The following is a 24,225-nucleotide window of genomic DNA, read 5'->3' on the forward strand; positions in this document are numbered from 1 at the left end:
GTTCGGAATTTGTCGTAAAAAACAAAGCACCTTTGAAATGTGGGGGAATGGGAAATCTGCATCATGGACGTGCAGCCGACAAATCTGCTGCAACTGTGTGATGCGATCATGTCAATAGGGACCAAAATTTGTGAGGAATGTTTCCAGCACCTTGTTGAATCTATGCCATAAAGAATTAAGGCAATTCTGAAGTCAGAAGGAGGTCCAACCCGGTACTAGCAAGGTGTACATAACAAGGTGGCCTGTGAGTATGTATATATACTTACTAAATCGTATATAACAGCTTTGTTATTGTGCCTTTCGTCTGGACTTTTTAAAGTCGTAATGAAAGTAGACAGATCTTTTCTCTGTATTGTGAGTACATCCGAGTGAAACTGAATATTAAAAATACACAAATGTAGGGCAGGGACATCTGGGGTTCTGCCTGGTTGTTGATTGGATAGAGGCAGATCTGATTATGAACTTGTGGTCAATTGTAAGAAAGGGGCGGGGTCTAAGCTTCAAGGGTTAAAGAACAATCACCAGAGAGAATTCTATTCGTTTTTAGCGTAGATCGAGTTATGATATTTTGGTTAAAAAATATGAATTAAAAAATTTAAAAATTAAATGCATGAATGAATTGTTGAATTATCACAATATGATCAATAAAATGCATTTAGAAAAAAGGGATAGGGCGAATTATAATTTCATACTGACTTAACGGTTTCATCTAATATAAAATAATTAGAGGTTTGTCAGGAGCAAGCATTCTGAGAATGCTAATTACATTTTACTACTACGTTACATCTTTAGGCATAATTCAATTTTCCAACCTCAAATTGCCCATTAGTTGATAATACTCACATCACTGCATGACAGAAATCACTTAAAAATGGCTGAAAATTAAACATGCTCGAATTCTACAGAATTATACTACTTCTATAACTACTTGGAGTTCTTAATGAAAACCTAGACTCTGTAACTGTCTTCCTTATAGGAAAAATCAAGGCATTGGTCTCAGTTATTTGTTTGTAAACCAATGATTAATTTGCTGTGTATGCTTCAAAATATGTCTTCAGGGAATGTAATCTTGGCTGGCTTTTTTCCCCCCAAAATATATATATTTTTTAAGATAAATAACCCATTATTGCTCTGGCAAGTATTTCCTCTAGAAGGACCTGAACACAGTTCAGTCTTCGCAAGAAACCTGCCCTCCATCTCCCCTACAGGTCTCTCAGGTAATAGAATTTTAAAGAAGTTCATGTTTCTGCATAGATAAATGGAAGCAGGCATGTTTTTTGAATATTAGCTGTGCTGTGTCAAAAGGTTGGAGACATGACATATTACAATTAGAACTGGGTTATGAAAGGTCATACATTAACTGAAATCTGGAACTTCTTGTGAATAATTCCTTATGCTGCTAGACATGGCAACTGATGAATGAAGAAACAAAGCAGACACAATCACCTCTCAACAACACAAACACTAAAGAAATTAGGGTTTCTAAATGATGACTATGGTAGGCTATGAGTGGGATGACAAATAACCATTATCTATCATCTGACATCACAGACAAATGACCTCTGCCATCTATGCTGTGATAATTTCTAATATAGACAAGAAAAGAGCTACAATTTCACACTCATGTTCGCATTGTGAAGGCAGAACTAAACATCGCTAAATGTTATAATATTAGCAACTATAATTACATATTCATTGTAACCATAGTTTCTGGCAAAAGTAGGGTACACTCTTAGAAAAAAGGGTCCAATGAGGTTTAATAAAGGAACCCTATACACTCAATTTAAAAGAGCCTTGTATGCCAAATGGGTTTATTTTGAGAAATGTCTTAAATAATTTGCATATTATTTTATTTTTTACAATTATTTAACATGTTATTCCATTTTTACTGATAACAGCCCCCCCTCCCCCTGACCCTCCCAGCTCCCCCTTCCCTTCCCCTCTCTTGAACAAGATGCCACAAAATCTCATCTCAACACATTTTGATCAATGGCTATGGTCTTCTTTTTTTACAAAAACGGTCATTTCATCATGATTTAAAGATTTATTCATTAGAAATAACTAGTTTTTAGGTTAATTGATCTGATTTAGTTCATCTAAATAATAGTATAATATCAGTGTCTATAATGTTCTTATATTTGTGGAGTAAAAAATATTGAACTGAATATAAAATTAGACCCTCATAGGCGGGGCGGCTGATAAGAAATTACCACTGTTATGTTCTAACAGTGAAAATATGGTAGTTTTTTTGTAATGGGCTGTTTAACGAAAAACAAATAATTCATTTAAATTTTGAACACATTTATTTAATATACCGTCCTTTGTATTTTGTTAAACGACAGAACAGGCACAAGCACAGCCAGCCAACGAGAAACCCATGTCATTGCGTGAATGGGAAAGGAACTTACCTGTCGAGTGCAATCGCGCTCATTGAATATATGGAAGCGAAGACGGCGGCTATAGGAAAGAAGTTGTGGAATCGGCAGTAATAGAGTCCGAAATACCACTCGTTGTGCACGGAGTAAACAAAGTTTATAACGGTGTTAAATGCGGACATTGACGCTTCAGCGAACGCCAAGTTCACAAGGAAATAGTTCGTCACGGTTCTCATTCGTTTGTGCGCCAAAATGATCCATATTACCGTAACATTACCCAACACGGAGACAATGACAATTGTGCTGTAAGCCACTGCCCAGAGCACTATCCTCCAAGCAGGTTGCACAAACTGGTTCCAGTATATCTCGGTTTCATTTTGTGCGATGGAGTTGTTTGTCCAGTTACTTTGGAAGTCAGTGGAAGTGATGAGCGAATCCATTCCTATCGGGAAAATGTAAAGTGCGATTTAAATATTGTTTCTTTTCGTTTATGCTGGATGTCGTATTAATGTTCAATCGACCATGTTCCGTTTCGAGAAAAAAAAATGTCAAATTGTTGAGTCTATTGGCGCAAAATGTGTTCCGAACAGTATCTCAATTGTCTTCTCTGGTAAGGGAAGACGATCCCTGTGTTCCTTCAAACGAGACAGGAGAATAGATCGCAACTGCTTGTTCCTTCACTTTTCCTCATCACGAAACCAATTTTAGCTCTTGGTTACACACACCTCACTCCTCTGAGCGTCACTGCCAAGTGCGCAGCGCGTGCCAAAAGAGAATTCGCGCACACATGAGCAGATGCTGCGAACACGCGGCTCTGAGAGGAAACGAAGGGACGAGCCCTTTCAAACGCAGTTTTCTCTTTTTAATACGAAATGTATTCTATTCTGCATAATGTAATTCAGAGCGCGCCAGGTGTGCCACGCAGATTGAAAAATGTTTTTTTGGTCGCGCGCAGATATGTGAGCACGAGGTAATGAAACTAAAAGAAGCAAGGGGTTGGTAATCCATTTCTTTTATTACTAAATGCGATTCATTCAGAGCTCACTTTGAATGCAAGTTGAAATATGTTGTTTGGTTCTTTTAGATTGGACAGAAAAAGCCAAAAAATAATGGATTAAGCCAAATAGGCAAGGCTAATGCGTTTAAACTTTTGACATTGATAACGGTATAAATTGCGCTTGGAACGTCTTTTACCAGTTCCTTTCGACATCAAACCAACGATTTACCTACACCAAGACCCAGTCATTTCAATTTTGACAAGTAATTCAATGAAAGTTGACGGTCTCCCCCTGGTGGTTCCATCTGAATGCGCGTTAAACGTAAGCTCAATCAGCCAGTCTGTTAGCCAGTCTGTTAAGACATGTATAGGTTACATGACGGACAATGATGTTGAGTAAACACAACTTTTATTATTTTTCTTGTTGGAATTGGATTAACTGCACACTAACTGCAAGCCAACGTTTGCCCGTCGTCAGTTGCATGCCATACCTCGCTGATGCTCTGAAAGGCCACAAATCCCTATCCATGTTCCAACATTCAGTGGAAAGCCTTCCAAGAAGACTGTAAGCTGTTATGGCTGCAAAGGAAGGGATTAATGCGTTTTTGGCCTGTTCTAAATAACATATGGGAGCATCAGTGTGATGTGTGATATGTAGCATGACACGCTGTTCCACTTCATCCTAAAGGTGTTCGCTGAGGTTTTGTGAAGGCCTTTTTCCACATCAGACACAGTAAATCATTTCTGAATGGATGCCGCTTTGCAGAGGGTGTTTTCATTCTTTTGGCCATAATTTCACTGCCATCATGCAGCACATGAATACATGCATTATTCAAGAATGTGTCCACATAACAAAGGGATGTTTTGATACTGGATGACTCAGACTATAAGCCCAGGGAACTGCCATTTAAAGAGTAATTTTTCATCATTTTTAGTGAATCATTCAATTTCTTTATTTTTGAATTTTAATTTATAAAGAAGGTTGCTTTAGATTTGTGATAATCTGAGTGACTTTTTTGCTGACAGGTTTCCTTGTTTTTTTCTGCTTTAGAAGTGATTGGTTTCTGCAGCTCTATAATGATTTGAAATAAACCCCTTTTTAGATAATCTTACACCAAGGAAAAGATTTATGGTGCGATTTTCTTTTCACGGTTAGAGTTAGTTTGTTTCCTTCTTGTATAAAAAAAAAACAATCCGTAACTCAATGCAAGTACTCCACAGGCATGCAAATTTCATTGTTGTAGCCATCAATTCAATGGGTTTAGGCGGTGTGTTGGAAAGTCCATCACATGCATTAGCTAAATTTCAGATTCCTTCAAGAACCTCTATGGGAGTTAGGGATGTGCCGTGGCAACTCATCAATGCTAATTAAACATTTACCATGACAGCATCTGGGTTTCTGACAATTCCACCCACACATATGGATATAGTTTTTATTTCCTTTTTGCATTGTTTTTGTTTTGTTGACTGTATATATTTTCTGTTATTAAACCAGTCAAGATTAGGAAGGAAATTGGTTCACTCAAGAGATTCAATGCATGCCGAAAATATAGCTTGGCCATCCTTTTAATGCTCTAATCTTTTTTTCAATCCTGTGTGCACTCACTACCTTCTTTTTGAATATAGCAACATGCAATATCCTCTGGCAAGGAGCTCTGCTCAACAAATCAAGATTTGGCTGACCACTGGTTGTCCACAAGAAAGAAATCAGAAATATAATTTCACACGCCAACTGTCATCCTCATGAGTTGAATTTAACTTGAGGGGGTGGGGGGGGGGTGGGTAGTTAAAAGATAGGGGCCACGAAAACTGCTCAATGCTCCCCAACACCTTCATTCATTTAAAAAAAAAAACTTGACTCTTCTGTGCCTCTTGATAAATCTGGGCATGCGTGTAGCTGAATTCAAGACTTTGAAAAAAAATGAATAAGTGATTTGGTTTGTATTGTCCATCTATCCAGTGTTAACTGAATCTAATGTAGAATGTGGAATGGCAGAAGCAGAAGAAATGCAAATAATATTTGTCAATAGGCTATGTTCCATTAAATTCTACATTAAAATGTTTCTTTTGCAAATCTGTGCCATATTGCATCTGGTTGTTCACTTTTCACAAAGGTGTTTACTAGTCCATGAACACTGAATAGTACACTTTTAAGAGTGAAGTTATTGAATTCATTTTTATATAGATCCTCAGAGATTTTTTCCTGCAGCGAAAAGCTGGAGGGTTTAAGGACTATACTGTGAAGAAAAAGACTTTTGAAAAACATAATTACAGCCACAAGCTACCTGAGAGATAGCCTAATCAATGTCTGTGAGCATGTTGTGTGTGTACCCATGGAAAAAAAAGAAAGGATTTTCAATGATGTATTGTCATAAGAAGTGAACAACAAGTAGCCTACTTCTGAGGATTGAAGCTATTGTGACAAATCTTAAAAAAATACTTTCTTTGGCACGTTTAAGAAGCTTTAGCTCTTCAAGCTAGACAGCCTAAATCTTTTATAAAACAGATAGCCTATTATCTGTCAACGGGCTGGCATGGGCTTGTGAAGTCAATGAATGTGTCAAGATATCTTTTTTACATAGAAAGTATGTGTGATCTGTCTGTCTTTAATTCTGTGCTGGCCCTTTAAAAGGATTGTTTAGCATGTTATTTGGCGTGGCGGAAGTTATTATTGGGATAAATTACACCTTACAGCTGCTGATGTGTTTTTCAAAACAGTTCAGAGGAATCGACAGCCAAGTTTAATACCTGACGGAAGTGCTTATCATGTATTCGGACGGGTCTTAAAAACAGTCTTCTGTCTCTCTAGAGCTAAGGTTCATTGAGCCTTATAGCGCCATCGGCTAACATCTGAATGCACGGAAAGCTCGAATAACTGAACTCAATTAATGCTGTCACCATGCCGTCTTACGAAGAATTGAGAAAAACCAATCACTTCTATTATTTTGTTAAGTTCTCTCTAAATATATATTCAATGCTATTCTCGGTAAGTGTGCGTTTAAACTGAAAGATGTTCTACTACTAACGTTAGCATTTCTTTGTTTCTCAATCACCTCACAATAGACACTTGCCCTGAATTAGTACGCTCATGTGTTTGTGTTAACGTACAGTAGGCTACAGGTAGTCGTACTAACTTTGACCGTGTCTACCTGGTAATTTTGGGATGCATATTAACTTCACTTCTGTAAAATTTCTCAGCTGAGCTATGTAGCTCAGTAAAGGAACTAGACATGCGCTGCTGGCAGATTTAAAGGCGCAAGAAGACGCTGTTATTGTTGCTGCTGTAAATGTATCGCTCTATATATATATTTGTTTTTTAATGGTTCTTGTAAATGATTGGATGTAATAATATTGAAACAATAGACTTAAACATAATCTATTTTCTTTGAATCTATTTTCTTTGCTTTCTTGTCCTATCGAGTCTAAAGGCTCCGTATCGTTTTGGATAGAAGATCCACAGATAAGATATAGAAATGTCTATTAGGGATGCACAATTATGGCAAAATTACTTTATTGGGCCTTTTTGTGACTAAAATATCAGACATTTATTTATTTATTTAATATTTATTGACCGACATTGAATATTACATTTATTCTGCTCATTTTAAGATACAGTAGGCTATCTGTTATTAACATAAAGTGATAGAAATATGGCAAACATGCATTTATAAAAGAGTTTATGCTCATTTTAATAAATAAATAAATAAAACTATTTAGAAGGTTGTTGTACTTTTTTTCTCCAAAAATTTAAATTAAACAATTTCATGTACAATATTCGGTCTTAAAGAGATGGCACAAGAGAGAATTCATGCCGTTAAAAGGGTAAAATGTCTAGGAACTCTTCTCTAATGAAGGTTTTTTGCGAGACTATTTTCCCTTTTGTTTTGAGGACATTTTTTTAAATAGTTAGTTTAAATATGAACGAGCCTACACTTACTTTTATTTGAATGTTTTTACAATAGATTTTTTTTTTTAAAGTTTAGCAGTTATTGGCCATAACAGGAAAATATTTTTTTTCTTATAAGTACCGGAAAGAATAAAAAAAATTGTGCATCCCTAAAATCTATATATTTCTTTGTTTTAATGTCTGGTTTTGATATTTTAGGTTTCAGATCTGTAGTTATGTGTTGATTCTCAATAATTGGCAATCATTTGCTTAATAACCAGCAACCATTAATATTTAATTATTGAATTCAACAAGGAAAACAGTATTGTTCTTGACTCCCAGCCAGAGTGTTTTGTCTTCTCACAGGAAACTCAATAAGTCATTGCCTTATGGGAGTATCTTTACTATTATAACAAACATGATGATACAAGCATAAAAGCCTCTCTGGCTACTCTTCAATCCTCTCTCCATTTCTTTCTCTCCCTTTCTTTTCTCTTAAGCTTGGCTTGCAGCCTTTACACTTGCACATCACTAAAACACCACCATCTATCAATTAATAGAAAATAATTGAAGATGTCAGGAATCTGAAATTGACGGATAATTAATCAGCCAAACAACACTTATTAAATTAACTCTCAAGAAAGAACAGTCAGGGAAGAAAATTGAAAATGAATTGGTTTCGGTTAGCATGCTTTGTACTAATGTAGTCTTTTGTTAGGATACAAATTGATATTAACCCTGCTACATCAATCTTCTTTACGATTTGCGTCATTCCATTGACATTGTTTGTGCATTTTAGCTAAGCACTCTTTTAGCTAAGCACTCCACTCAGAATTACATCTGCATCTTAGGGATTAATGTGAGGAACACAAATGATACAGTACATTTTTGGATTTTACATCAGATGACTTTATCTGCATGACTTGGTTGTACATTGAAACATTGATTTCAACTTCATATCTTTGTTACATGTCTAATCAAATCATGCAAACATAATGTTGTGGAATTATGTGAGCTGATGTGACTTGTAAATTTTTTTACCAATCCAACCACTGCTCCTGTTCCCCTCAGTTGCTCGGTCTTTGCGTGCTATGTATTGGAGTGTATGCAGAAGTCGAGAGACAGAAGAATCGCACCCTGGAGGGGGTGTTTTTGGCTCCTGCTGTGGTTCTCATACTGCTGGGTCTCGTCATGTTTACTGTGTCTGTTATTGGGATGCTAGGATCTCTCAGGGACAACAAGACTCTGCTGCACATGGTGAGTGTTGCTTGTCTGAACATATCTATGTGTGCCAAGCTTCTATCATTTTACTGGTGTTATTTTTGGTTGTGACTTTAAAGGATAGTTCACCCCAAAATTAAAATTCTGTCGTCATTACTCACTCTCATGCCTTTTCAAACCATAAGACTTTTGGTTGTCTTTGGAACACAAATGAAGAATTTTTTTATGAAATCTAAGAGATTTCTGTCCCTCCATTGAAAGTCCCGCTCATAAAGAGATGGTCAAATAAATCCATATGAATAGAACGGATTAATTCAACTCTTCTGAAGAGACATGATCGCTTCATTGAAAAATATCTTCAATTGTGTTCCAAATATCAACAGATGTCTTAGAATGACTGATGACGTTTATTTTGGAGTACCTAACCCTTTAAATAAACCTTTCCATGCAGTTCCTGTGTGTCCTGTGTGTTTTGCTGGCTCTCCAGGCTCTTGCCCTCATCATTGCCCTGATCTTTGAAAAGACGGTAAGACATTGAGAGCAGAGAGAATGTTGTTACGGTTATACGGTACGGTTACGGTATACGGTTTGTTGTCAATGAGTCAAAATCTTCTCTGTCTTTAGACAATCAAATTATTTCAGAAAAGTATACGTGAGGGAATCAAGCACTACTATGATGACCTGGACTTCAAGAACATATTGGACTACGTGCAAGAGAAGGTTGTTTACTTTATTGTTTTATTACTATAAGTGTATTATACACCCACCCAGCTTTATAATCCAGCTTTATACACATTTTAATATGACATTTAAAAAAATAAATTAATATTTTTATTCAGTAAGGACACATTAAGTTGATCAAAAGTGACACGACTGTTTAATAATGTAAAATTTCTACTTCACTTCTACTTTTCTTTCTGCTCTATCTATTCATCAAGTAACCATGATTTTTTTTTAATCAGTATTCAAAAAAATTAAGCAACACAACTGTTTTTAACTTTGGTAATAATAATGTTTTTTGAGATATAAATCAGAATATTAGAATGATTTTTTTTTATTACGAAGGATCATGTGACACCGAAGATGCTTAAAATTCAGCTTTGAAAGTGAAAAGGTGAAAGTGACATAAGAAGGCCATACTTAGTATTTGTACTCTGCATTTAACCCATCCAAGTTAGTGCACACACATTAGGAGTAGTGAACAGACACACACACACACACGCACACGCACACACACGCATACACACTCACACTGCAAACCTTGGACCACACTTCAAACACACACACCTGGAGCAATCATTTTGCTGTGGAGCAATTGTGTATTAAGTGCCTTATATGTGTCGGTATTGAGAATAGAACCCGCGATATTCAGGTTACCAGTCTGACTCTCATTAGGCCACAAAAATAGAAAACCGTTATTTTTAAATAGTTTAAAAATTTCACAATATTACTGTTTTCAGCCTACTGTATTTTTGATCAACTTAATGCAGCCTTGGTGAGCATAAGTGACTAGGTGACTTTTTTTTAACCACAAAAAAAATTTAAAAATCTTACCGAACACAAACTTTTTAAGAGTAGTGTATTTTTTATTTATATTTTATATTAAATATTTTATTTTAAATAGGCTTATTGTCATGTTAAGAAGAATAAGGTCACTCAAAATTATAAATAAAATTTCCTTTTATAATGACTCTCTTGGTTTGTCTTTTCAGTTTTCTTGTTGTGGGGGAGATGAGTATAAGGATTGGAAAGTAAACCAGTACCACTTCTGCAATGGCACGAGTCCTTTGTCCTGCGGCGTTCCCTACACCTGCTGCATCCGTCAAAGTGTTAGTCATTCCATGTTCTTCTTTCAGTCATGACACATTAATCATGCATATATGTCGGCCCTGCTTGCGGCTGTCTGACGAGAAAAGCTTGTGCCATAGGGTGGTTTTCATGATTTTGCTAGTAATCTTTTCTCTCTGAAGAGAATGCACTTTTTCTCTTTTCTTTTTTTTTTTCAGTGGAATCAGTCTGACCCACAGGTCTGTGGGAGTAGGGAGATGATTTCTGAGCTTTTGTCTGGTGGATTAGAGAGCTTTCTAGTAAATGGTGTTCTCCATGAGTCAGTGGGGAGTGCATCCTCTCTCTCTCTCTCTCCCTCTCTCTCCCTCTCTCTCCCTCTCTCTCTCTCTCTCTCTCTCCCTCTCTCTCTCTCTCTCCCTCTCTCTCCCTCTCTCTCCCTCTCTCTCTCTCTCTCTCTCTCTCTCTCTCTCTCTCTCTCTCTCTCTCTCTCTCTCTCTCTCTCTCTCTCCTCTCTCTCTCTCTCTCTCTCTCTCTCTGTCACTTCCGGAGTGTCTGGGTGCGAGTTGATGGAGTAGTGTCGTGTGTGAGCGTGACTAGAGGGCTTGTGAGTGAAGCTGTTTTCTATTTTTCCCTTGCTCCTTTTCTGATCTTTTCTAATTTTTGTTGGTCTTTATTCTTTGTTGGGTCTCGTGCTATCCACTTTATCGGGGAAGCATGTCGGCCCCACGCGTGCAGGTGTTGAGTTCACTCAGTCGGCGTAATGTGGTTAAGGTGGCCACCGCTGTGAGTGTGGAGGAATGTTGTCTGGCCATTGTTGAGGTTGTGGGGCATGAGAGGGTGCTATCCGCCTCCAGAATGAATAGTGCCATTGTGGTGTTTCTTTATAGCATAGATAAAGTCAATGAAGTAGTCGAGCACAGAATAGTCATTGGTGGGGATTTTGTCTCTGTTTTCCCCTTTCATTGCCAGCTAAGCGAGTCACTTTGTCAAATGTTCCACCGTTTTCTCGGTATGGAAAATTGTTATCTCCGATTAAATAAAAGATTGTTGTTGCCGGCATAATTGAGGAGGTATTGCCAGGGCCGAGCTTAGCTGTGGCGGTGACGGCTACAGGTGTTCCCGGTGAGAGTGTTGTTGCATCGACTTCATTGCACCGTGAGCACTCGGGTACGATACACACTGAAACACTTTCAGATGCTAGTATCAAGTATTTAAAGAGCGTGACAATATTTTCTGAAAACAAAAGAGATGAGCAAAATGAAAGTTCTTTAGAGAATAATTGGGTGTTATTGCAAGAAGCATGTGAGATGGATTGTGTGAGGAAGAGTATTTGGTAACACTTTATTTTGATGGTCCCTTTGAGCATTCTGTTAACTATAAGTAACTTTGCAACTACATGTCAACTAACTCTCATTAGAGTATTAGTGGACTATCTGCTTCATATCTGCAAACTCAGACAATACTGACTATAAGTAACTTTGCAACTACATGTCAACTTATTCTAACCGTAACCCTACCAGTCTACTAATACTCTAATGAGAGTTAGTAGACATGAAGGTGCAATGTTACTTATTGACAACAGAATGTGTTAAAGGGACCATCAAAATAAAGTGAAACCGAGTAATTTTTTTTTCAAAATACCTCATAAACGGAAGAAGAGTAATAAAATAATTGATGCCAAGATAAGTAAAAAGAGTGCTAGAAAATATGGATCAGGATACAGAAATAGCAGAGAGTTGCCTCACTAACAAAGAAATCTATCGACTAAAGAAAATTGTGAGGAATCTCAATACTGCTTTGAACAATAATGTCTGTTGACTCTAAACGTAGAATGGCTGATGTTTTTTTGGTTATTTGGGTGGTTTTTACTTTTCTTTTTTTTATTTATGAGTGAAGTGCATGTAGCTACTTTGAATGTTAACGGTGCAAGAGATTCCAGGAAAAGAGCTACAATATATGAAGTAATTAAACAGAAAAATATTGATGTTGTTTTTTTACAAGAAACTCATAGCGACTTGAAAAATGCTGTTGACTGGGCGAAGGAGTTTGATGTGTTAAGTCATAACACTTCGATAAGTGGGGGAGTTGCCATTTTATTTACAAAGAATAATTTACAAATTTACAAAGAATATTTACTGTCTCGCTTCTCTGTAGTGACTATAAAATGCTTTCTAAGGCATTGGGTAACAGATTGGCTGGAGTGTTGGGTCAGGTTATCCATCCGGACCAGACATACTGTGTCCCTGGTAGATCTATATTCGACAATATTTCTTTAATTCGAGATATTTTTTACGTCTCTAAATTGTTAAATTTAGATTGTGGATTGCTATCTTTGGATCAGGAGAAGGCTTGTGACCAAGTAGAGCACTCATATTTGTGGAGTGCTTTAACAGCTTTTATTTTTTGTAAAAACTTTGTAGACATGATTAGGGTACTCTATTGTGACGTTTAGAGTACTATGGCGTTATTTTTTAGTCAAAAGTTACGAGCGTGTAAGACATGCTCACGAGCACATTATGTTATTTCACACGCGCAAAAATGAACCTTCAGCTGGCATGATACAAGTACTCGAGCACAAATTCAACAACCGAGAGGTGTATGGGAAGCTGCGAGCGAGCGCCTGGCATACTCTCATAGGTTAACTCTGCTTGTACAGTGGAATCCTGCTCGCGCGCAGCGGGCTTCTGCTCGCGGGGTGCTGTTTTGCTCGCGAAGTGGATTTCTGCTCGCTCAGCTGATTTCTGCTCCCTCGAGTCTACATGACTTTTGACAATTTGGGGGCGGAAACCAAGGAAGGCACTGACCCTCTTATGATTGGTCACATTCATCGTAATCACAACCACAGGGACATCCTTGTACCTTGATTGACAGCTCTCATTACAGGAAGCACGGAGTCAAAGTATCTGACGGAGTTTTTTTTTTTTTTTAAATGAATTTAAACTGTATATAAAATCCTTAAAAAACTTTGAAAGGTCCTAAAGCACAAAAAATATATGATACCCTAAAACACTTCCCAACTGAGATAAATGGATGAACAAAGACTGAATTCTCCCCTTATGTCATGTTATGTTATATTATAATTCCTTACCGTTTATTATTTAAATGTTTATTTTCCTTACAAATATCCTTATTTTTGTACTAAGACTACATTTATATTCTTGTTGTATTAAGAGCTGCTCCCTCTGACTATATTTTCCTTGTATCCTATTCTAAAGAAAAGGAAGTTATGCAGCCATGTTTGTCTGTAAATCTTGATATTTCAATAAAATAAATAAATAAATAAAAACTCCGTCAGATACTTTGACTCGGTGCTTCCTGTAATGAGAGCTGTCAATCAAGGTACAAGGATGTCCCTGTGGTTGTGATTACGATGAAAGTGACCAATCATAAGAGGGTCAGTGCCTTCCTTGGTTTCCGCCCCCAAATTGTCAAAAGTCATGTAGACTCGAGGGAGCAGAAATCAGCTGAGCGAGCAGAAATCCACTTCACGAGCAAAACAGCACCCCGCGAGCAGAAGCCCGCTGCGCGCGAGCAGGATTCCACTGTACAAGCAGAGTTAACCTATGAGAGTATGCCAGGCGCTCGCTCGCAGCTACCTGTACACCTCTCGGTTGTTGAATTTGTGCGCGAGTACTTTTATCATGCCAGCTGAAGGTTCATTTTTGCGCGTGTGAAATAACATAATGTGCTCGTGAGCATGTCTTACACGCTCATAACTTTTGACTAAAAAATAACGCCATAGAGTACACTGAAAATAAATGGTGACTTATGTGCTCCGTTTCAGGTGCTCAGAGGTATCAGACAAGGTTGCTCCTTGTCTGGAATGTTGTATTCCTTGGCTATTGAGCCATTGCTTCAACAAATAAGAGGTCAATTAAGTGGTTTGTTTTTACCAGGTTGTAATAATAAGATTTGTTTGTCAGTCTATGCCGATGATATTGTGGTGATGATCAACAGACAAAGCTATGTGCAGATTTTAATTAATTTAATTGAAGAATTTAGACTGTTGTCTTCTGCCAAGAAGGAAAAAAAGTGAGGCTTTATTGTTAGGACAATGGACTGATGTTAAACCTTTCCTTCCTGATGGGTTGTGTTGGGGGAATGGGTGTATAAAATATTTAGAAGTTTATCTAGGGGATGACAGTGTGTTACAGAAAAATTGGGAGGGGCTAATGGAAAAAGTTAAAGGGCGCTTGGATAAGTGTAAATGGTTATTACCGAATATGTCCTATAGGGGGCGAACTCTCATCGTCAATAATCTAGTGGCATCTTCACTTTGGCATAGATTGGCATATGTGTAGACCCTTCACCACAGTTTTTAGCAGAAGTTCAAGCTGCTCTTGTGAACTTTTTTTGGGACAAACTGCACTGGGTCCCACAAAGTGTTTTATACCTCCCCAAAGATGAAGGTGGGCAAGGTTTGATAGCTTGGCAGTAGAAGTAGAATGGCTGCCTTTCGGTTACAATTTTTACAAAGATTACTTGATGGTTCTGCAGATTTCAGCTGGCGTGCTGCTAGTTGCACTATTTTGCGCACTATTGGGGGATTTGGACTGGATAAAATCCCTCTTTTTAATGGATCCAACCAAATTGTATTTATCGGAACTGCCTGTTTTTTATCGAAATCCTTTCAAGGTGTGGAATTTTTTTCGTGTTCATAAGACTGAGAACTCATATTCTCTCCACTGGCTTTTGCAGGGACCACTGATACTTGGGCCCCGCCTGGACATTGCTACTCACTGCTATTAGAGATATTTCAGCACCATATTTCAGAAATTCAAGGTTTTTACTTGGGGACATTTGTTGACTTTAACTGGGCCTCGTTTTGAGAATGTGGATTTAGTATCCAAACAATTAGGAATCAGATCTGTTTATGAACTTGTTTTTTGGTCAAACTTAAATCATGTTTTAAAGTTGAAGATGATCACCTGTTAAGAGACTTTTTTACATGGGTTTGTACTCCTGATGTTGAGAATCCCTTTCCGTGTTTGATTATTCAACCCAATTTCGAAGAGGGTATAGTTTTTATGCCAAAATCAGGTGAATCTTTGTGTTTAGATTTCTTGTCAAGTGAGGGGGAAAAAACTGTATAGAGTCTGTGTTTTGGTTTTTAATAAGAAAATGTTAGAAAAAACTGAAACGCCATGGCGTTCTGTTCTTAAACTGAGAAATGATGTACAACCTGAATGGAGATCATTATATGATCCACCATTGTCAAAAAAGATTTGGTGATTTACAGTGGAGAATTCTCCATGGTTCCATTGCTGTCAACTCTTTTATTTCGGTGTTGCATCCAGAAGTTAATTCTGCTTGCCCATTCTGTCTTCAAAGGGAGACTGTTTTTCATGCTTTCATGCATTGTTTTAGATTAGAATCTTTATTTATGAGATTAAAATAATTTGTTTTGTAGGTTTGATTTGCGCAATATACACTCAGTGGTGTTCTGAGAATTTTCTCGAAATCAATGTGAAGAAAACAAAAGAGATGTTCATAAATTTTTGTAAAAACAAAATAATAGTTCCCCCTTCTGAGATCAATGGTGAATTAGTGGAGAGGGTCTCAACGTATAAATACTTGGGAATTGAAATTGATTCTAAATTAACTTTTAATGAATGTGCACTGAACAAAACTAAGAAAATGCACCAATGGATGTACTTCCTTAGAAAATTATATAATTTTAGATTAGAAAGACACATTCTTGTTACGTTTTATAAAAGTCTCCTCCAGAGTGTTTTGTCCTTTGGCCTTATCTGTGTGTTATACCAAAAGGACCAAAGGAAACTGCAGCGCATGATCAAGATGGCTAGCAGGATTATCGGAATTGACCAGGTGTCGGCAGCCCAGCTGTACAAAGAGCTTTTTTTTTTTTAAACTGACCAAATCCTCAATGACCCTACTCACCTTCTACATCATACATTTATGAGAAGCAATAGGTCAACTGGTAGAATTTTACAACAGAGAGTTAGAACAGAAAGGTACAATAAATAATTTGTACCTACAGCGATCAGGTTGTATAATGATCAAGCACATCGCAAGTTATCCTAGTTTTAGTTACTTGATAATATTATACATTTTTTAACGTTAAATGTTGGATTGTGATTGTCATTTCTTTTTTGTGTTTATGTGTTGTTTTTATGTTTTTAGAGAATATGTTTTGACAAGGGCGCGTAATGAATGACCACATGAATTTCCCCTTGTGGGATAATAAAGTTTACCTTGACCTTGACTTTGATGAAACTTTTTGAAGTTGATGAAACTTTCATTTTGGGTTTTAAGTAATTTCAGAAAAAAAGTTTCCATCTGTCAATTGTTGAATTTTATTTTAGGGGAAGCAAAAATGGCAATTTATATCCGCAGGAAAATCAAAGTGGAACAAATGTGTAGCGATGATGTGAACGTGTGTTTTTTAACTTTGATAAAATCTAGAGTTTTAATTGAATTTCGGTTTTATAAAACTATGGGAGATCTTTCAACTTTTGAATTGATATGGTGAAGTCATGGTGCTTTGTGTGCAGTTTGTGAAGGTGATTTTTTCTTCTTTGTAATTTCATTAGGTATTAATATCCTCTGTGTAATTCTTGAATTTATTATAGTTAGTGCTGTTAAAATCTCTAGTTTTTTTCAAAATTCAAATTCTCTCTCTCTATCTCTATCTCTCTCTCGCTTTGCATGCTGCGGGTTTGGGTTATGGGAGCAACAAACGGGTGAGTTGTTGTCACCGCTTGTGTCACAATCTGTTAGAGACACGATTTCTAATGAGCCATCCTTTATATTTAATAGTGACATTGAAAAAGAATTGTTGAGGTTTGGAAAAATGGCCAGTGAAGTGAAAATTATTCCGTTGAGCTGTAGGAATGAAGCATTGAAACATGTGTTGTCTTTTAGGCATCAGGTGTTTGTTTCTTGATCAACAAAAGCTAGATATTTCTTTCCGAATCAAACATGAGGGTAAATCGTACATGATTTATCAGAGTACCGGAAATTTTAAATGTTTTGAATGCGGAGACGTTGGACATAAAAAGATAGCTTGCCCACATAACAAAACGCAGCTAGAAAATATGTAAATGATATTGAAGTTATTTCTAGTGTACAGATGTGAAAATGTAGAGATCAGTGAGGAACCAAACAAAACAACAATTGATGGGAGAGACGAAAGACGAAAATGCAAATGAAGGGAAGAACAATCAGAAGAAAAGAAATTCAATTGTCAGTTAGTTGGTACTGAAAAGAGATAAGATTCATGTGTATGTTAATGAGGGTGACAATGAAGACGAAGAGAGTTTTCGTTCTAAGTTACCGAAGGTTGTTACAAATGTTGCACAAAATACTGGGCCGATTGGTTTGTCGCAGTTAACTGATGCTGATGAGCAAGATGACATGGAAGATGATGACAAGTTTTCAGAGGCATCGGATACCTATTTTTTCTCAATTTGGTGAAGACCAATTGTATACTGTAAATGAGGTTAATAATTTCCTGGATGCGACCTTGGAAAAACAAGTTATGATGAATTGAGTAGAAGAAAATGATTTAGATAAAAAAATGTTTTAAACTAAATTGAGAAGAAAAATGGCCCTTGAAAAAGGTCTAACTCCTTAATGATTAAATCACTTGGGGTGTTTTGTCAGTTTTTTTAATTTCACTAACCCTTCTTTTTAACTTTCTTTGCTTTCTTTTGTGAAAATTTCATTTATTTTGTGCAAAATGGAGAGAGCGAGAGACTGATTTTGATGATATTGTGCATTGGTGGGATGTAGGAAAGGCACACATCAGGATCTTTTGTCAAAATTACACAGCTAATGCAAATTATTGTTTTTAAAAAAAAACAGTTATGGAATTGGAAAATGAAATCAAACCAATTGAAAGAAGTCTATTTAACCAAAATGGTGAATCAACTGAAAGACTGAATGGAAATAAAGAAAGCTTTGGCCCCACATTTTCATGAACGAGCTAAGGGAGCTTTAATAAGAGCTCGTTTCCTCTCTCTGAGAGAGATGGATGCACCAAGTTCTTTCTTTTTTAGTTTTGAAAAACGGGAAGGAGCGCGGAAGTCAATGCTACATCTAAAGAAATCAGATGGAACTGTGACAACTAATCCTAAAGAAATGAAAAAATAGCTATTGATTATATACAGAACTTTTTTCCTTTTTAAAGATTTACCAAAGTTGACTGATAAAACGGAGGAATCAACTGGAATTTGAAATGGACATTGATGAAATAACAAAGGCTTTTAATCAGCTATCCAGTGGACATGCACCGGGAATTGTTGGACTTCACAACGAATTTTATAAGCAGTTTTGGGACTTATTAAAAGATGATTTGTTATATATTTTTAAATCATCTTACAGGAAAAAGGAGCTGCCAACAAGCTGTAAAAGATCAGTTTTGTCTTTTTTTACCAAAGAAAGGTGATCTTGGTCTTTTAAAGAATTGGAGACCAGTGACAATTTTGTGTACTGACTATAAAGTCTTAGCGAAATGTCTTTCAAATAGATTGAAATTGTATTTAGAACATATAGTAAATGATTAACAAACTTATTTTTGGATGGCTTGCTAATTGAAAAACAAAAAGTTAAACCTAAGTTTTCTGCCAATGCTGATGACGTTATAGTGTTTATCAAAAGCAAAAGAGATGTGATTGTTTTATAAGTTTTAAAGAAGTATGAAAATGCTTCTTTAGCAAAGGTAAACTGGGAAAAAAGTGAAGGTTTTATTTTAGGAAATTGGTCTGAAGAAGGGCCACCAGTCTTACCAGGAGGTGTGAAATGGGGTAAAGAAGGCCTGAAAATATTGGGTATTTATTAAGGAACTGACGAATATATTCAGAAGAACTGGGAAGGAATGTATGATAAGATGTGTGACCGTTTGTCACGGGGGACACTGTGGTAAACAAGAGGATGAAATGAAAGAAAGTTTTCCAAAACTTCAGATTTCAATGATAATGGATGAAAAGCCCGAAAAAGAATCACTTCTTGTTTTCTGTATAGCTGAACTGAATTTGTTTGAAGACGTTTCAAAGAAAGCCTTGTATTTATCATGTGTGAAAGTCTCATCAATCTGAACTGAAGAACTGTAAAGAATCAAAATGGTTGGATGTGTTTGGCCAGGGCTCATCTTCTAGGAGATGTTGGAGGTCCTTATATAAATCACCTATTGAAAAACGCACTGCAGATCTTCAATGGAGGATTGTACATTCGGCAATTGCAACTAATAGATACTTGGCACGTGTTGACTCAACTGTGGGGAAAGAATATCTTTTGTGGTAACGAAGAGACTTTAAAGCATCTATTTTTAGATTGTTCTAGGCTAAATGGTTTGTTTCTGATTTTAAAGAGTTGACTTAGAACACTTGGAGAAGATATGGATGAAAATATATTTATATTTGGTGCAAAATATGTTGCAACAGATTAAAAAAATTATTCTTTAATCAATTTTTTAATTGGTGAAGCAAAGCTGGCAATATGGATTACAAGGAAAAATAAGCGGAAAGATAGTGGAACAACTGAACCTGAACTTATTTTAAAGCCTTTTGTATCTGCAAGGATTAAAGCAGAATTAGCTTTTTCTACATTAACACAAAATTTGGTTGCATTCAGTGAGTTTTGGTGACAGACAGAAGTGTTGTGTGCAGTTGACCAAGAGGAAATTTTATTCCTAAATTTATATACAATATTAATAATATTATTTCTCTTTCCTTTTCTTAATGTGATTTTTTTATTTGTGTGAATGTACATATATTTGATGTTAATGCATATATGTTATATGTGATGAGGCCAATTTATGGTTATTGTTTGGCAATATTTTTTTAGGAATAAATGTTTTATTAATCTTATTGAATAAAGGGTGGTTAAAGTCAAGTGTCTCTCTCTCTCTCTCTCTCTCTCTCTCTCTCTCTCTCACACACACACACACACTCTCTTTCTCTCTCTCTCTCTCTCTCTCTCTCTCTCTCTCTCTCTCTCTCAGAGTTAATGAATGTTGATTGGGCACTAATGCACTGTTCTCCTTTCGGTATAACAGCTTATTAAGCAGCGAGCGAGCACAGGCCCTAAAACAAGCTAATAAAACATCACCAATGTAATCAAGACTTCCTTAGAATATTCTTTACATCCTGTCTTATTTTTTCCATTCTCATCCTAGGTAATTCAGATATAGTTACACTTATGTGAGACAGAGTTTTCAGATCATAAATCTGTGATATTTGACTTCAGATGTTTCCCTTATCAATTACAATCCTTTCGAAGTACAATTCAGAAATCTGCTCTGGACAGGAATTTCTGTAGCATTGTTTGCTGAGGGTTTGAGGGGAAAAATGTGTTGTGCTCATATTGATTGCTGAAAGCATAATCAGATTATCCAAAATATTTATGGCATAATGGGCCTTAAAATTCTGTGTAAATCTGTGGAACTGACACTTTCTTCACCCTGTACCCTTATTAACGAAGCCCCGCTGGTGTTCTCTATTTCAAACCACATCATGTTATTATATGGCATCTAGTAGCTGTTGCCGAGCTGTTTCGAGAAACAGAGGTGAAGTGTCACATGGTATGGAATGTATGAGAGGAATTGGACCGTGCTTTTGGGTGCAGGCAGGTTTACAGTCTATTTGTAATCTGATTAGATGGGCTCTCTGTTCATCAGTCCTATTACAGATTCCATCACTGCAGTGACCCTCTGCTTTAATGGTTACATCAACATTATTATAAGTGTGTGCTGAAATTCCATAATGAATATGAAATTCATTTTAGGGGTCAAAGGTAATCAGATCACAAAATATAAAGTTCCCCAATACTCTTCTGCACCAACAACGTCAAGCTGACCAAATGCCACTTCTCACTTGAGAAGGTTTTCAAAAACATAATATGCACGTTACTAAATAGTCCTGTGTGTGTGTTTTTTTTTATTTTTTATCAGGTAGGAGAAGTTGTGAACACACTTTGTGGCTACAGAACTCTAAATAAGCAGGTAAGTGGAGCTCTCGGGGGTCTCATTTTAAGTCCACATTCTTGTAATGGCAACCAACCAGCCATCACTGACTGATTTTAAATGACTTGCGTCATTTTACATAATACTCACTCTGATGCATTTAGAGAGAATCATTTGCTGGACCTTGACGTGTGAAATGATCTTTAAAGGAGAAGCTGGGACAGGAAAACAAAAACCTTTGATAGCCATTTCGAGGCTATCATTCATTCCTTTTTTCCATAGATGAAAACCAAGCAAATCAGATCAGAGCCATTACGAGCACCACCTTTATTATGCCATTAAGATGGACTTTAGTTGTGATATTTTAATTTAGTTTCTGTCATAGAATCAGAGCATTACCTGCCGCCTGTATCGAATTTGTTTCTTTCTCTCCTCTCTATTACAGCGTGAAGCTTTAGATGGCATAATTCATGTGCGTGGTTGCATACATGCTGTGAACCTGTGGATGGGGGACAACATTGGCGCTACTATTGGAATTTGCTGTGCGGTTGGACTTCCACAGGTTTTGGAAACATCTTTCCCCTTCTTGTGCTTCCTGTTTATTACTTATCGTATCCTGAAATTTAAGTATCTCTTTTCCCTGAATTTATTTATCTCTTTACCTTCTGTACTTTTTATCTCCCCTGCCATTCCACATTACCATTTTGATTGCCTACTGCCAATTCTGTTTGACTCTTCCCTCATTAGAGACTCCTCTTCCAAACAATAAATTATAGAAAAGGGGCATCTGCACTGACCAATGCAAATACCCAAAAGAGGGGTGCATGACTTGGAGAAGCTGGTGCCCAGTCTTGCTAAATGGCAAACTTGAAAACCTTTATTTTCTAAAATAACCAGCCTGCGGTTTCTCTCTCTCTTTCCGTCTCATCTTGCCCCTTGCCGAGATAAGGGAAGAGATCACATTAAATTCAGCCACATGTCTGTGCTGCCACATTCCTCCAATTATGCATTAATCCTCAAATTACAGCAGAGGTACAGACCATTTACACAAATATGATGAAAGTGACAAAACACCTGTCTGGTAAATTACGGTATGGCTGCATTAGTGATCTGCTTCTATATGCACAGTAAACTGTATATTGTATCATATTTTTAATAAAAATACCAAAAATGAAAGATTTATCATTAATACATGCACAAGGTGACTTGTGCTTTGATCGAGTTTTTACACTACCGTTGGGATGTCAGTAAGATTTTTAAAATGTTTTTGAAAGAAGTCTTGTGCTCACCAAGGCTGCATTTATATGATCGAAAATGGTAAAAAAAATAAAAATAATATTGTGATTATTATTTTCATTAAAAATAACCTTGTTTTCTATTTTAATAATTTTAAGTATCCTTTACTCCTGTTTTCAGTGTCACGTGATCATTCAGAAATCATTCTAATATGCTGATCTGCTGCTGAAGAAACATTTCTTATCATAATCACAGCTGGAAACATATTTTTGTCGAAACAGTGTTAGATTTTTTTCAGGATTCTTTGATGAATAGACAGTTCAAAAGAAAAGCATTTAGACATTTTTGAAATTTAAATCTTTTGTAACATTATAAAAGTCTTTCACTTTTGATGAACTTAATGTGACCTTGCTGAATAAATATTGATTGTAACATACTGGGGGTGTCACCAACTATCAGTTTCATCTGCAGATAAGGTGTAAACCAAACCATTTTTTAGTAATCCATCTAAAAAACACTTTAATGTTTCTTTCAGCTTCTTGGTATTCTCCTGAGCTGTGTCTTCTGGAATCTTTTGGTGGAGATGAGTGAGTCTGAGGACATGGTGGACTTTAAATTCCTGAAACGTGGTTTTGAGTACAGCGAACTGGACCTCTCGGGTGCCGGATGGTGTATGTGTCTACCTCGTGCCGAAGGGTACCTGCCTGTACCTTTAGCAGAGCCTGACACCTGGACTCCAGAGCCTATCCCATTTGACCTGGAACAAGAGCAGCCCAAAATAGCCTTTACACATTCCCAACTAAAGAGCCAAGGATTTGCGTCAGGTGTGGGTATGGATGAAGTGGACAATCGAGCTTAAGAACCACAAAGAAAAGCAAGCAGCATCTTAAGCATATTTAATTTTAATTGTTATTTGTATATATAAAAAGGTTTGCCCTTGCACTGTGTTAAGATAAAGTGAGTTAGTTGCACTACATGTTGGTAAAATGTTTTAGGCATGAAAAAAGTAGAGGTTTGTATAAAACATTTGGTAATTGAGGGAATCTAGGTAGGAGATATCCACAGGCTTGTATTATCAAAATTTTAAGAACATATCACTTCAAATGCTGTTTACATAGTCTGTTATTTTTCACCATTTTAATTCATTCTGTGTCTTATTACTTAAAACTTAAGGGAGTTTGACTTGTTTTACTGGTCATATTGTCATTTAATAGTTTATAAGGTGAAGGATTAATAGAAAGGATTATATTAATTCATTTTTGGCAATCAATTTTTAAAATGTTTTTAAAATAATTTATTATGTGCTTTAGGCCTTTAGGAGTTCAAGGAAATTGGTAGTTTTGGAATTCGTCAAAGATTATGACTGTTGTGACTGGCAGATGAAGCTGGGCATGTATCTCTAGTCTATGCATTGTTTCTAAAATGTTTTATATTCATGTTTTTAATTGTTTTTATATTACACTATTGTCATGAACTCAACTCTCTGAGAATAGAAGAAACATAGGAATGTCATGGATCTTCTTTTTCTTTTAACCCTCTGAGGTCTAAGGGGTTTTAGGGGTCCTTGAGGTGTGCTCTGACATTTGTGCTTTTTTCAGTTATTTATAAACATGTTAATGGCAACGGTGTAAATTCACTCTATATAGCACAAACGGGGCTACCGTAATATGTGAGCAACATGTATGTACATGTTTGTATTTTTTAGAGAATAATGTTTATGCGTGGTTATTGAAAAGACTAAAGCTTAAAGTGTCTGAAATAAGGCCACAAAACACATACTAAATATGTGTCCACAAGA

At 36.5% G+C, this 24,225-nt stretch overlaps 2 protein-coding genes across 3 annotated transcripts in view; one reads left to right on the plus strand and one right to left on the minus strand.

The window, feature by feature from the left end:
* The window catches only part of tacr1a (tachykinin receptor 1a), a 34,572-nt gene extending 31,451 nt beyond the window's left edge, over positions 1-3,121 (minus strand). For both annotated transcript variants that reach the window (XM_077240870.1, XM_077240871.1), the window contains exon 1: positions 2,409-3,121. In XM_077240870.1, the coding sequence (XP_077096985.1) occupies positions 2,409-2,815 (407 nt within the window). In that variant the 5' untranslated portion in view covers positions 2,816-3,121. The remainder of the gene's footprint in view (positions 1-2,408) is intronic.
* Positions 3,122-5,986: 2,865 nt separating this feature from the next.
* LOC143748746 (tetraspanin-15) lies at positions 5,987-24,225 on the plus strand. Its single transcript, XM_077240886.1, has 8 exons — positions 5,987-6,358; positions 8,330-8,515; positions 8,931-9,005; positions 9,104-9,199; positions 10,192-10,308; positions 21,180-21,230; positions 21,637-21,753; positions 22,963-24,225. Exons 1-8 carry the CDS (start codon positions 6,272-6,274, stop codon positions 23,284-23,286), a joined length of 1,053 nt encoding a protein of 350 aa, XP_077097001.1. The 5' UTR covers positions 5,987-6,271; the 3' UTR covers positions 23,287-24,225.

Source organism: Siphateles boraxobius, unplaced genomic scaffold, assembly GCF_051911475.1.
Source record: "Siphateles boraxobius isolate OS27281-9 unplaced genomic scaffold, OSU_SipBor_1 24, whole genome shotgun sequence".
Lineage (NCBI taxonomy): Eukaryota > Metazoa > Chordata > Actinopteri > Cypriniformes > Leuciscidae > Siphateles > Siphateles boraxobius.

Excerpts from the sequence above, each read along its gene's own strand:
- LOC143748746 (XM_077240886.1), top strand. The coding sequence starts at position 6,272 with ATGCCGTCTTACGAAGAATTGAGAAAAACCAATCACTTCTATTATTTT. Across the intron at positions 6,359-8,329 it reads TATATTCAATGCTATTCTCG|TTGCTCGGTCTTTGCGTGCT; the intron begins GTAAGTGTGCGT and ends TGTTCCCCTCAG. Across the intron at positions 21,754-22,962 it reads GTGCGGTTGGACTTCCACAG|CTTCTTGGTATTCTCCTGAG; the intron begins GTTTTGGAAACA and ends TGTTTCTTTCAG.